Source organism: Amblyomma americanum, chromosome 7, assembly GCF_052857255.1.
Source record: "Amblyomma americanum isolate KBUSLIRL-KWMA chromosome 7, ASM5285725v1, whole genome shotgun sequence".
NCBI lineage: Eukaryota > Metazoa > Arthropoda > Arachnida > Ixodida > Ixodidae > Amblyomma > Amblyomma americanum.
Genome location: NC_135503.1, coordinates 107,687,124 through 107,700,171, shown reverse-complemented (window position 1 = coordinate 107,700,171; position 13,048 = coordinate 107,687,124). Strand labels below are relative to the sequence as shown.

The 13,048-nt window shown below is 44.6% G+C and overlaps 1 protein-coding gene across 4 annotated transcripts in view; it reads left to right on the top strand.

Moving 5' to 3' along the window:
- The window catches only part of LOC144099460 (uncharacterized), a 181,784-nt gene that overhangs the window by 59,481 nt on the left and 109,255 nt on the right, over window positions 1–13,048 (top strand). For all 4 annotated transcript variants that reach the window (XM_077632770.1, XM_077632773.1, XM_077632772.1 and 1 more), the window contains 3 exons: window positions 302–478; window positions 1,831–2,000; window positions 8,882–9,027. In XM_077632770.1, the coding sequence (XP_077488896.1) occupies window positions 302–478; window positions 1,831–2,000; window positions 8,882–9,027 (493 nt within the window). The remainder of the gene's footprint in view (window positions 1–301; window positions 479–1,830; window positions 2,001–8,881; window positions 9,028–13,048) is intronic.

Genomic DNA, 13,048 nt, shown 5'->3' with positions numbered 1-13,048 from the left:
ATAAAAACTGTTTTTGGTGAGAGTGGTCCGTTTTTATTGGAACACGGTTTCTTATCGATGCAGGTAAGCTTCAGTTTGACTTTGCTGTCTCTTTAACATGCACTGACACCGCAAAGCACGTGGTCTTCCTTTGTGTTTTGGCAGCGTTGTAATGTGGCTACCAGTGCTGGTATTTGGTCCTGCATCCTTGGGCTCGGCAGCTGAATGCTGCAGCCACCAAGCCACCAAAGTGCGCTCCTGATTATAAATGCAACATGCATTCAGGTCTAGAATGACCTGCCAGGTTGCCCCTACTTTGCAGAGGGTCCAGACATGCGCGTGGACCTCCCCAATTCGGACATCGTGAAAGTGCAGGGTTACCTGTCATGCTACATGCCTGTGCTCTTCGTGTCCACCAGCCAGGAGTGCTCGGTAGAGGTCTGCACCAAGCTCGGCTTGAATCGCCAGCAGCCCGAATACTTCGACCCCAGCGGGCCTGGTAAGAACAGCTCCAGTACAGGAATAGTCTCTTTAGACTGTTTTTCGCCTTGCACTTGGCGAATTAGCTATGCGATCTTTGTTCAGGTTTCATGTCATTCCCATGCTATGTGGAATGCTCTAACACGACAGTGTGAGCTGTCCAAGTACAGCATAGTCATTGATGCAGGCATACTTTCTTTTTTCGCTTACTACTTGTCTGTTTTGATTGCATGAACTTTTTGTTTACTGATCACTTTTCTGACACCAACTGCCAGCAATTGTGTTTCATTTGTGAGGGCTAGTCCTGAGAGGAGGCACTGTAGGTCAGAGTTCCAAGTAAACAATGAATTGCACAAATGTGAGCGTTAATATTATTTTGAAGCAACTAGGAGCCTATTCTTTTTGGAGAGCTTTTGCTCTCATGGTGCACGATCGAATAGGTGCATAGTTTAACCTTGTTGCTGCTCTGTGTATGCGGTAAGACTTGTAGGTCGGCCATTGTGCAGTGCAGTGTGCAAAGAAGTGCAGTGCACTGCTCATGAAAACGAACAATGTGAATTGCACACATGAGCAGATTCTGTCGGATATCATTTCTATCCTTCTATTTTTCTATCTGCATCGCAAACCTATAGCTTTGGTGGCGGGTGGTCATGACTAACATTTAGCCAGGAGCAGAATGAGCAGATTGGCACTCCATCGACATGCATTCCAGTCAGTAACGCGTTACTTCTCTGCCATAGTAGTTGCATGGCACGCTTTCCAGTGCGTAGCAGTTCAGTACTGGCATATTTACTCCTGTACTTCTGTACGGATTCCTTTTTAGTTTTTTTTTTATACAGGCAGTAATTCAGAATGTCTGAGTACATCCAATATAATCTGGTTCAACTGTAGTTATGAATGCAACATTCAGATTTCTTAATAAGAAAAGCAATCAAAGAGGAAATACTCGTACACTGGAAAAAAAATCGCCTCGTCAGTTGATGTGGTTGAATTGGGGACTGCTTTATCATTGTGTGATGTTTATTGGTCACTGTCACTGGCATTTATTGGAGCTCACTGCCATTAAGAGTTCAGCAGCTGTTCACACTGCCGTGTAAAGCCACTAAACTCCGATTAAAGTTCAGTGATAGGTTGAAGCTTCAACCTGGTGGAACGACTGTATGAATAAGGCATTAATTACTGCTTAGCATCTACCCAAAAGAACAATTACTCCTTTTACTGTAATTGTACACCATCTTGGGGGGTTCCACCAAATGCATTTGTGCCTCTACTATGCATAGCATTGTGGCATGATTGAATATTTTCGTATGCAAGAGGGGCTGTAGAGTGAATGCCGCACTGAGAGTGCGTTCTTTTTTCATGCATTCGCAGAGGAGACCCAGAAGCGGATTACGTTTCTGCCTGAACCACCATTCTCGGTGGAGCAGAAAGCTTTCCTGCGGCGAGTGTTTCCTGGCCCTCTGCTGGAGGAGATCAGCCAAACGCAGGCCAACGAGATCCTCATCATGTCTTCCCCATCACCCTTGGTGGCTGCCACCCTTGTACACTACTCCCTTCTTGCATGTTGTGCATCATGTGATAGTTGCAGGGTTGCATCAGTGACAAGGTTTCATCAATCACAGTATCATTTCACTTCTGGGGTTGCATCACTCGTAGGGTAGCGTCACTTGCAGGGTAGTTTCACTCGCAGGGCTGGATTGCTTACAGGGCGGCATCACTTAAAATGTCACATCACTTGCACATCACTGGGTCTCATTGTTGCCGCAGTGGAGTTCTGTGTACAGTTAAGCCTGGGTGTGAGAAACCTATATGTAGCAAATTCGCCAATATTATGAAGTTTCTCAATTCCCCAATGCCGCCCTCATTGAAGCACGTGTATTTGAGAACTTCATGCAATAAAGATTTTGCGACAGTTGACATTGATATACCGAACTCGCTATGCCGACTACAGTAAACTCTCACTTGAGTGAACTTCATGGGACCCACAGAAAATAGTTCACTTCACTGAAAGTTGACTAAACTGAATAGTCACTAGAATATGCAACGGCATAAAGAGCAGCATTCGCAGAGTCAAAATTGTGAACTACAATTTATGCAGTTCTGTACATTGATATATACAAAGTGCATAACAGTTACAATACAGCTTTTCTGATTTTGAAAAAAATCTATTTTCATTTGACCTGGTATTCTTAAAGTGCAAAAAGTAACAAAGCTGTCCAGAGAGTATGTTTTGGTGCATGTCCTCTGACACAGCTTGCTGATGAGACGCAGAGTCTCTCAACTTTCCAAGGTGTCCTACGGCCTTGGCTAGAGTTGCAGGGTTTGAATCTACCTCTGCCATTGTCTCTTCTTCATCACAATCTTCTTCTTCGGGATGAACACTGGAAACAATTTCCAGATCTGTTAGCTCAGCACAGGTTATGAGCCCACTATCACATTGCACATAGTCTTCACACATAGAAGTGTTGTCAACATCCAGCTGGTGACAAATCTCTGTCCACATCCCAGGTCGTCTCGTTGCGCTGTTCCTCGTGCTCGCTTTCAGTGCACGGGGGAAAGGTTGGATTTGTGCCAGCGGTTTCTAATAGTAGCTAGTGTTACTTCCCACCAGAAGCTTGTCACCATCTCATCCACCTGCCTGACATTGATGGGGACATTGTGTCAAACCTTTGTGTTAATTAAAATACGCTGAACACGCCGGCGTCGGTACTTGTTTTCCAAGTTCCGAATGATGCCCAGATTGAGCGGTTGAAGCACAGCAACGCAGTTTGGCGGGAGGTACTCAGCACACACATTGCTTAAAATGGACATTGACAAGGTGTGCCAAGCAATTGTCACTAATCAAAAGAATGCTTCTTTTTGCCTTCCTCATTTCTACAATCACACTCAGGAGCTATTCACTGAAAATATTCTTGGTCATCTATGCTTTTTTGTTGCCATATTTACACGATTGTAAGCCGACCCCCCCCACCCCAATCACACTTTCGAAAAAAAAAAACAATTTCAAGGTTGTTTAAGCTTGGCCTTGAATAGTTGAACGCGATAGCATTATGCAGCGACCGCCGTTTATCGCCAGTAGCTGTTGGCTGCCGCGCGCTGCCGTGCCTGTGGGCACATTCCAAAACGAAAATGTGTAAGTCACTGGACTACTCGTCCACACTTGCGCCATCGTCCGCACTAGTGCTGTCGTCTTGATTGCTGCTGTGGTCCCACACCATGTCATTCTAACGTCGGCGTGCATCAAAATCCCGCACTTAGCAAACAGCCACATCACGACATCGCATGGAATAGCTGAAAATTTTCCTTGCTGCCGCTGCCACACCTGTATCACCTGTTGCGAACGTCGAACCTGTGATCCGGCGCGCAGTTGTTCGTTTCTTTGGTGTAAATGATGACGGCCATCTTGAATGTAGCTGTGAACGAGCGCTGGTTGCTTCCTGGACACGGAGCACAAATGACGACTGGTGAAGCACTACATTAGACTTGTGAAATGCTGCCGGCAGTACTCAATTGCGTCAAAGCCAAAGAGAAACTACGCGTGAATAGCGTTGGCTTTTCCGTCGGCTACTGACACTCCCCGGTGCCGTTGCTGTTCCGAGTGGGGGTGCCACCTCGATTGTAACAACAGCCCTTCCTTGAGCGCCGAGCGCGCATTAGAAAGTAAAATGAAAACGTGTTGGACGCTTGAGCTTCCCGTAGAACGCGATTGCGTTATCGGGCTACCGCTGCTTATCAGCAGCCACAGTCTGCACCTACGTGTGGGGAGTGTGGGGTGCCGGTTTGCTGCTTATCGATAGCTGCCATTGGGCGCCGCCCACGGCGGCAGGGGTGCCAGTTCTGCGCGTTGACATAGCAGCTGCTCAAGGCCAGCACCAAGAGCGATGCGACGGAGCCCCGCAGCAAAAATGCAACCACGCTGTAGCATGCCCGATATCTCGTTTGTCTCACCTTTACTTATAGTGGCATGTTTTCGTTACGATTGTAAATTGATTCCCCCACTTCGGATTTTGAAATTTTGAAAAATAGGTCGACTTACAATCGTGTAAATATAGTATTTTTATAGGTGCATAGCAGGGAAGGGACACATTTAAAGCAAGGAAGTTTCGCGTATTTGCCTCCCACTAGCGGCTTGACCTTGTGTCTGCCACTGGCGTTGCAGCAAAAGAGCACAGTTACTCTTAGCTTTTATATGTTCTCCCCTTTGCAGCTATCATTTTTGTTTGCCATTGTCTTTTTGGGAAGAGTCTGATAAAACATACCAGTCTCAGCGTTGTAAACGTCGCCAGGCATATATCCACTTATGATATCTCATAGTTTTTGTTCTCTCCACATTCTTGCCGCTTCGTGGTCAGCATCCTTACTTCCACCGCAAATCATCTTCCAAGCGATTGCATGTCTGTCCCGAAATCGGGTAAGCCAGGCGCTGCTTGCTTTAAAGCCGCGAACTTCCAGAAGCTGAGCAGATGCCTTATTTGTGTTGCCCTGTATCATCAGGGCAGACACAGAATTATTTTGAGATCGCAAGTTGCGAAGCCATACTGCAACGGCATCGTGCACTGCCTTGAAATATTCCATGCAGTCGTTTCCTTGTGGGGCTCAACAAAGTTTCACCTTCCATCTTCGGTCTTTGCTTGACTATCATTCACAATGTCGATGGTGCAGTACTGTAGTCCTTCACAACGTCCACTTGCTTTTGACCTTTTTCCGGCTGCTGAAGGATTCTGGTGGCTTATCTGATATAGGCAACCGCTTACGTTGCATCACACTCATTATGCATGTGGGCACACAAACTGCTGTTGCTACTCAAAACTAAGATGGCTGAATGGAACTGATGAGAAAGAAAAAGGCACATTGCTCGTCAGCTCCCGCTTCACTGCTTTGCCTCTGAAGCGCTGTAAGCACCAGTGCACCAGTGATGTTTTCGTCTTCTGCGTAGCTGCTTTGCTTTGGCAGTGCTGTAAGTACCAGCGAAGTTACAGTGCTGCCAGAGGGGTGGTTTGTGGGGGGGATGCCATCGGTTACATCAGTGCTGCAAATCGTTAAACTTTGTTGAACTGATAGCAAAAATAAGCCTGGGTCCTCCGGTTGAGTTCGTTCAACTGAAGCATTTTTGCATAGAATGCATAGGAAAACCTTCGGGAATTTTTGAAAAGTTCGTTATTCTGAAATATTCCTTAAACTGACGTTCGTACAACTGAGGTATTACTGTATGTGTTAGCTAGTGCTGAATTACTTAAAAACTGGCACACATGAACTGACCGACATAAGAGGAGTGTCTACGTTCACTACGAGCAATTGGAGTTGATGCAGCATGCCGTCAGTGCATGCCGTCCACCGCCGTCAGTGCATCTACATGGTGCTATAACAGTTCATGCTGAAAAGTAGAAAAAAAATAATAGGACATAGTAAAAGAGACATGGGATGAGCAGTGCACGCCCATCGCCGCCAAGCGGTTGCTCATCTGATTACAGCGCCGATAAGTCGCGCGTCAGGAGCTGGGACTGCGGAAAGCGCCGGCGACAGGCGAAGTGTCAGTTTCCGGGGCAAAGCGCGTGGGTAGACCAAGCGGAGGAACATACAGTCATGAAGAAGCAGATGCCTTCGCGGCTGGTCTAGAGGCAGCGGTGGCACAACCACACGTGCTCTCTTCTGGTGCCACCGACTTCCCCTACACCCTCGCCTGTCCCACTGTCCGCACCCCACTCGTAGTGGCATACCATGGCTGCTGCCACACTCGATCATGAAATGTTTCTCTGCATTTATGACTTCGAGTTATGGTGGTTTACAGTAAATGTTTTCAAGTATTTTTCAGCTACTTTTATTACATAACGTGTTTTCTGTTATGTGCTGTCCTTAGTCTTCAAGCCAAAACTGCAATTGTTGGTCAAATATTTTAGGGGAATCCCCCAAGGTGGAGTAGATTTCTAATAATGGAGTAATTACTCATTCACATTTACCCGAACGTTGCCATGCGGCTACAAAGGAAAACTATACAGCTTTCTCAGAAACTTTGCAGTTAAAGAAAAATTTGTCCTGGTCCGGGGTTCGAACTTGGGACCACCGCATCAATCGCTCTACCAACTGAGCTAACCGGGACGGCAAGCTTATGGTAAGGCGAGAGTGAATTGGTCAATAACTCGAAGTGGGAGCAGTGTTGGTCAAATATTTTAGGGGATTCCCCTATTTTGCAATCACCGCAATGTTCGATATATTGAGGTTCGACTGTATATGCAAGCTTAGCCATTGGGTGGATATGTTTGGCTTGAAGCTGAAAGTGTGTCGTCTGTCACTAATGTGCTCGCAGCTCACTGGGCTCGCTACTCGGCTCATGTAGTGTAATTGTCTAATATTTGCCTGATCACAGCCTTGTGATGAAGGTTTCACCTGCGCACTTTAATTGCGACGCAATGTCGAAAAACAGCGATGTGCTCATTTTGTCCCCAAGAGTTGCATCTTGCATTGCTCTGAGAAAATAAAAAAAAATTGTCAGCTTAACCACTCTCTTTTTCGGGCTCAAATTTGTACTAGGCTTGAGTGCAGTACTTTCCCGATTCGGTCAGCATTAGTCATGAAATGTTCCTCATCTGCGGCAACAGTGAACCAAAAGAACGGAACTTTCGCAGCAACGGTAGTGGTAGCACCATCTCACTACTTTGAAGGCTCCAGCAATAGAGTGCTCGTTCCTACCATACGCTCAAGATGGCGCTACCTGTACCATTGCTGTGAAAGCTCATCGTTTTGGTTTGTCGTCGCTGCAGACGATGGGGATTTAACGAATGATGTCTGAATCATTTAAGTACACCAACGAAACATAGTATAAAACAAACTATTAAATGCCACCTCTGTGTGAAATTTAAGGCTGAACAAGCGAGCGATTACACTCAAATGTAGTATAAAAAAAAACTGACCACCAAGTGCTCAAATTTCAGCCTGAACAAATGAGCGACTAAACCGAGAGAAATTTTTCCTATTTTCTCTTAAGTGACACGACATTCAATAGAGCTCACACACTGTGTGCTCGAAACGTGTATCAGACTTGTGTTCAGAACGTTGGTCCAATGAAAGTGCACTTATTGTAGCCAGTTTTCTGAAGTCATGGTAAGGCAGCTTTTAGTATGAAAACATCCTCCCGTTTCGCACGTGGACCCGTAGTCAATGGCAACCACACTGAAGTTCATAATAGGTTCGCATGTTCATTATAGCAAAGGCCTTTTTCTGCCAAACTGTTAATTTCAAAAATAGGAAGCAATACCGTATAAAAGCGTGTAAGGGCCACACCCAACCTTTCTTTGACCCACGCGGGAATAGTCTTCGAAATGCATGCGCACAGAAGCTTCCAGGTGACACCCACGGATGGCGCACAAGGGCATGGCTCATCATAATCAGCAACTTTTTTATTCCTCCGCGAACTCCTGCTATCCATATCGGCAACAGTATCACCAGCTTTAGCTTTTTGTGGCTGTCAACTGCACTTGTGTTGTGGCTTTCATGTGCTGTTTGCTGTCCTTCTTTTTTTTAATGGACTACTGCGAAGTGTTGGAATATTAGCACGATGGGCCAACACCTTAAAAGCTACATGGCTAGCTTTAAAGGACCATAGACAACTAAAATTAGTTGCATGTTTTCTTCTTCCGAGTGATACATTACTTGTTAGAATACATGGTTGATCACGTGGTATTCGCCTACGACCACTAAATAATTTATGATTGAATTTCTTCTCTCATGCTATTTTGGTTTTGGTTTCATCAGCTGAACACTGGCTGTGACATGTAGTTGATGTTAAAGTCATGTAACTCATTAAAAAACAAATGTAATCGCTGATACATATTTTTAATTCACCACAACACTTAAGCCTGCCTGCCTCAAGATTTGTAATGACAAAAAAACAATGTATCAGGAATTATATTGTCATTTTTTTCTCCATTGCTGACATGACCTGAGCACCAACTACACATCACAGCCATTGTTCGGCTGATGAAACCGGAACCGTAACAGCGTCAAGAAGAAATTCAATTATAAATTATGTAGTGGCCGATGGCAGACACCATGAGGGAGCCACGTTTACTAAAGTCTAACGCTTCAATTTAAAGAAGAAAACATAAAAGCAAAACTTTGATGTCTATGCTCCATTAAACTGGAAGATGTAAAGCTCGCTCTCAAACACAGCTTTGGACTTTGAAGTTCAAAGCATTTTTTATTATGCTTACATGGGATAGTACATTGAAGACTGAACAAAAAAAAAATGCTGCTTCCTATAGTGAGCTGTTTCATGATAACTTACATGACGAACTCGGGTCCAAAATTTATTTTACAATTTCAAGAGCTCCTCTCTTAGTTGGTTCTGTAAATTTTGCTGCATGCAGAAGAAACATTCAATTCTTCGCACCCTGTATAATTTTGTCACCTCCTTTCTTTTGTCCAGCCGCGCAAGCAAAAAGGAGATGGTGATCCGCTCTCCACACCAGGGCCCCAAACCCTCTCCTCCCCACTGGCTGGCATGGCTGACCTTGGCGGTGCACCGCAACCGGATGGCTCTTCCCCGCACAACAAAAAAGAATGTATCAGGCTGTGAGTTGACTTCTAATAATGTCTTTCTGTGTTTCTAAGTGCCATTTTTTGGGCAAGCGAGCAAGGCTTGTGGTTGGCTGACATTTTGCTGTTTTTTTTTTCATATTCCTTCTTGCTTTTGCAAAAATTTGACAGCACACATGCACAGGAGCCGTTATTTTTTATTGTATCATTTTCTACGCATGTGTGGTGTGCTTTTGATTGTTTTATACTTAGAGATAACACTCTGCCACTGTTCTTCCTATCTTTTTGTCACCTCCCTACCTTCTATCCATTTTGGTTATGCCTGCCAGAGACCGGGCAGGATGAAAGAGCAGCGTGTGCCTTAGTATGCCATAGCACCCAGAAAAATGCCGCGCCTATGTAGACATGACACTGGCACAGATCACGAGGAAAAGTCAAATGAGATGCCTAAATCAAGTTCCATGTGAAAGCGAAACCTTTCCAGTGTCATTTCACAAATTTTAGGCAGCGCTAAAGCGGGCTGGCGTGACACCATATCCTGTGATTGCATCCTGAGCGTTGTCTACTTGAGTGCACCTACAGGTTATGGTTTGGCAATACGCTGCCCGGCCACCGTTGGCTTAGGAAAAGGACTTTTCACCTGGCATCACCAGTGCTCTTCGCTGATCGCTCTCCCTGCATCTATCGGCACCGGATTCACACCAGCAACCAAGTGGTGGCAATGGGAGTGCACTATTCATCCCATGTCTTCTTCACTGCGTCCTGTTATTTTTTGCTATAGTATTTCTGAGCGTGAACTATTGTTGTGTGACGTGGTATCACGTTACAAAAATGAAAACTGCAGGGACTGCTGCGTTTATCATGTAGAGACATTGGCGGTGCTGGAGCATGGCACGTTGCGTCAACTGTGGCTGCTCTTTGAAACCATGATCAAACAAAAATGTGTGCTTTCACATTCAGACTGTTTGCAGTGGGTAATCGGCCATCTTGTTTTCAAAGCCTAGCAGCGTCCAAATGAGACTGGTCCACTTGATAGAAGAAGAAAGCATAGAGGGCACCTTTGTACTCTTTAAACTGTATCTGTAGATAATTGGTCCAGGTGTTGGGGCTAATCGAAAGTCGGCGCGATATTTGACTGCCGCTGAACATTCAGAAATTCAAATTGGCACTAATCACTGGCAACAAAAATGGAAATTTTTTCCTTCAAAGCAGCTGAACTGACAAAAAATTTAACACTGTATGTACAGTTGCAATGAATCCACTTTTTTTCTCAGAAAAGTTGATACCAATTTGGGGGGAATGTGCATTACTTGGCAGAAAGAAGTTTATAATGATTTTTTTGCGAGAATTGAGATTTCACATCTTATGTTCGCTCGCCTGCCAATCAGCTCCATTACCAAAAAACATACACACTCAGCCACGTTCGTGTCGCCAGTGTTTAGGATCGTACGCTTCAAACAATGTTTTATTGTATCATGGCGTGACCGACCATTTTGTGATAATCAACTGTGCCAGCCAGTCGTAGCAAGATAAAGCGAACCTGCTGAACACCAGGTCTGAAGGTCAGATGCACGCTTTTTACGCGAGGTTAAAAAGCTCGCAGGACAGTTATAACCAATAAACCAGCAATAAATGTTCTTCACGATTGTAAGTGTTGAACGTGCGGCTGGAAATGACTTGGCACAAGTGTGCACAGCCTGATCCCTGAGGTGTTTCAAGCCAGTGGTGACATCGACTTGAGCTGGGCGGATCTTACCATATATTTTTTTTTTATGTCATTCGGATAGACATGCTTTCTGCTCGGATACCGAACAGGTTTTAGAGACTGTCCCTTGTGTAGCTCTTGGAGGTTTTTTACGTGTGCAGTAGAAATCTGACCTTTCCGGCCAAGGTTGTGCGGTAAGAACTATGACCTCGCGTTCTTCAGAACGTGGCACAGGTTGAAGCTAATGAAGAGAAGTTTGTTGCCGTCACAGGGGTGTTCGATTCGGTAGGTCAGCAGGCCATTTCCAAGTAGTTTCATGCGATTCATGTTCACTTTATGTTACTAGGCGAGCAATTCTAAATCCACAGGTTTCCACTTTTTGTGTGGCAAAAATCGGCAACTTTTGGAGTTGGGGCCGTGTTAGCCATATAGTAAAATAGAATGCTATTGGAATTTTAAACGTTGTTATCAATCCACTGATGACAAAGCACAGGAGCAAACTGGCCAAGACAAGGTCACCATTTTGATTTTCCATCCTAATATCCACTCGCTTAACAAAGCAGTCACATTGCTTGTTGCATTGCAACTTCTCCTTTACTTTCATTTTGTTCACGATGAGTGAACAGACCTTTGAATGTGGTTTGTCCAAGTTCTTGGCTTTAGATATCAGCCACAGTTCCACCAGTTTGCTGAAGCCAGTCTCGCCACTTGTAGTTCCAATATAGCTGGTTAGTTTTTCAGTCTGGTAGCTTTAAAAGCGTCTCTCCTCGAATATGTTACAAGTTTTTGTTGATAAATGCCTCAGTACCACACAGCATCGAGTTGTTTCTTCTGACCAGGTAGGTCTTTTTTTCTTGAAATTGGTAATTTGATTAATGAGGAACAAAGCTGAATCCTCTCTTTCTGCTGCTCCTTCTCTGGTGTAGGAAATGTGTGCAGTCAAAGAATCCTCTCGCAATTTCTTCAGCTACATCTTGTACTTGGCAATGGTGCGCTGTAATCTCAGTATCAGCAGGTCCTCAGGTGCCTTTCATCTTTTATTCCGCTTTTTCTCTAGTGAACAAAGTAGACATCGATTTACTGTCGACCTGAACACTTTTATTGCATGCAGTCTGGTTTCGCTTATGTCGGGGGCATATGGTATAGGAATCCTTTTTACCTGTCGTTGCGGTTCTTGTGGTGCTGGATGAGCTAGGCTATTTTTGACAGTCTGGGTAAACGAACTGGGATAGCCTGAAGACAAAAGGTAACTGCGTGTAATAGCCAAATCAGCCACTCAGTTTTCCAGTGCTGAGCAGGGTTTTTCTGCATGGCTTACAAGTGACATAACCACGAACTGCTTGTGACAGGTTGGGTGCACAGAACTGAAGTTAAGGTACATGCTAGTGTGCATGTCCTTCCTGAATACACTGGATGAAATTTTGTCACCATCACATTTACCAAGGGTGTCTAGGATGGCAGATGACCGTCGACTTCTTCCTCCGTCATGAACCGTATGGCCAGTTCTGTACTGCTCAGGTATAAAAGAAATGCGCTCAAAGCCATTTTCTTGATGATGCAGAAGCATTCATTCATGTACCGAAGGAAGATCCTTGCGCATGGTGTGAAGCTGGAGAGAGTGCGAGACTCTAAACTCCATCGTCAAGTTCGCTGCCATGACAGATATAGAAGCTCCGCTTAGCCGTTCCATAGACCTGTTTAAAGATGTTCTTCAGGAACGTGAAATAGGTATTGGCCAGACAGAAGTCTGCTGAGGTCCAGAATGTGGATTGGTGTTCTTTCCGGTAAAGTTGGATCTGTTTTGAGAGCATCTGTGCAAACCTTGACAGCGAGGTCAATTGGCACATTCGTGAAAAGCAACTTCATCTCTAAGTACATCAAGACTTCGTCATCTTCGAGAACAATGGCATGAACTTTTTCAGTGGAATCGTATGAGTTCTGTATGTACGTTGCACTTTTTCCGACAAATGGGGAGATAATGAGATGCAGGTAGTTTGACAACTTGTGTAGAGTTGAGCAGGCGAAGTCGAAGATTTGGAGCGTCTGAACGCCTTATTTGTGGATCTTAAATAATCCATGAACCATAGGAGAATCCTAATGCTAATGAGTAGTTTGTTTTAGTTTGGTTTCTATAGCTTGTGCAAATTCACTATTATTCATCTTTTATGATGGCGCATGATGGCCTTAGCTGCCTGTGTGCCATTAAACTCAACATAACTGATGTTTAATTGTTGGTAATGGTTATATGCTTCAATGTACATTAATTAACCGAATAAAGCACATATGTGTTGAGGTTAGAAATCGGCTCGGTAATACCTCTTCTGTTGCAGTTTAAACTAGGGAAAAAGCTTG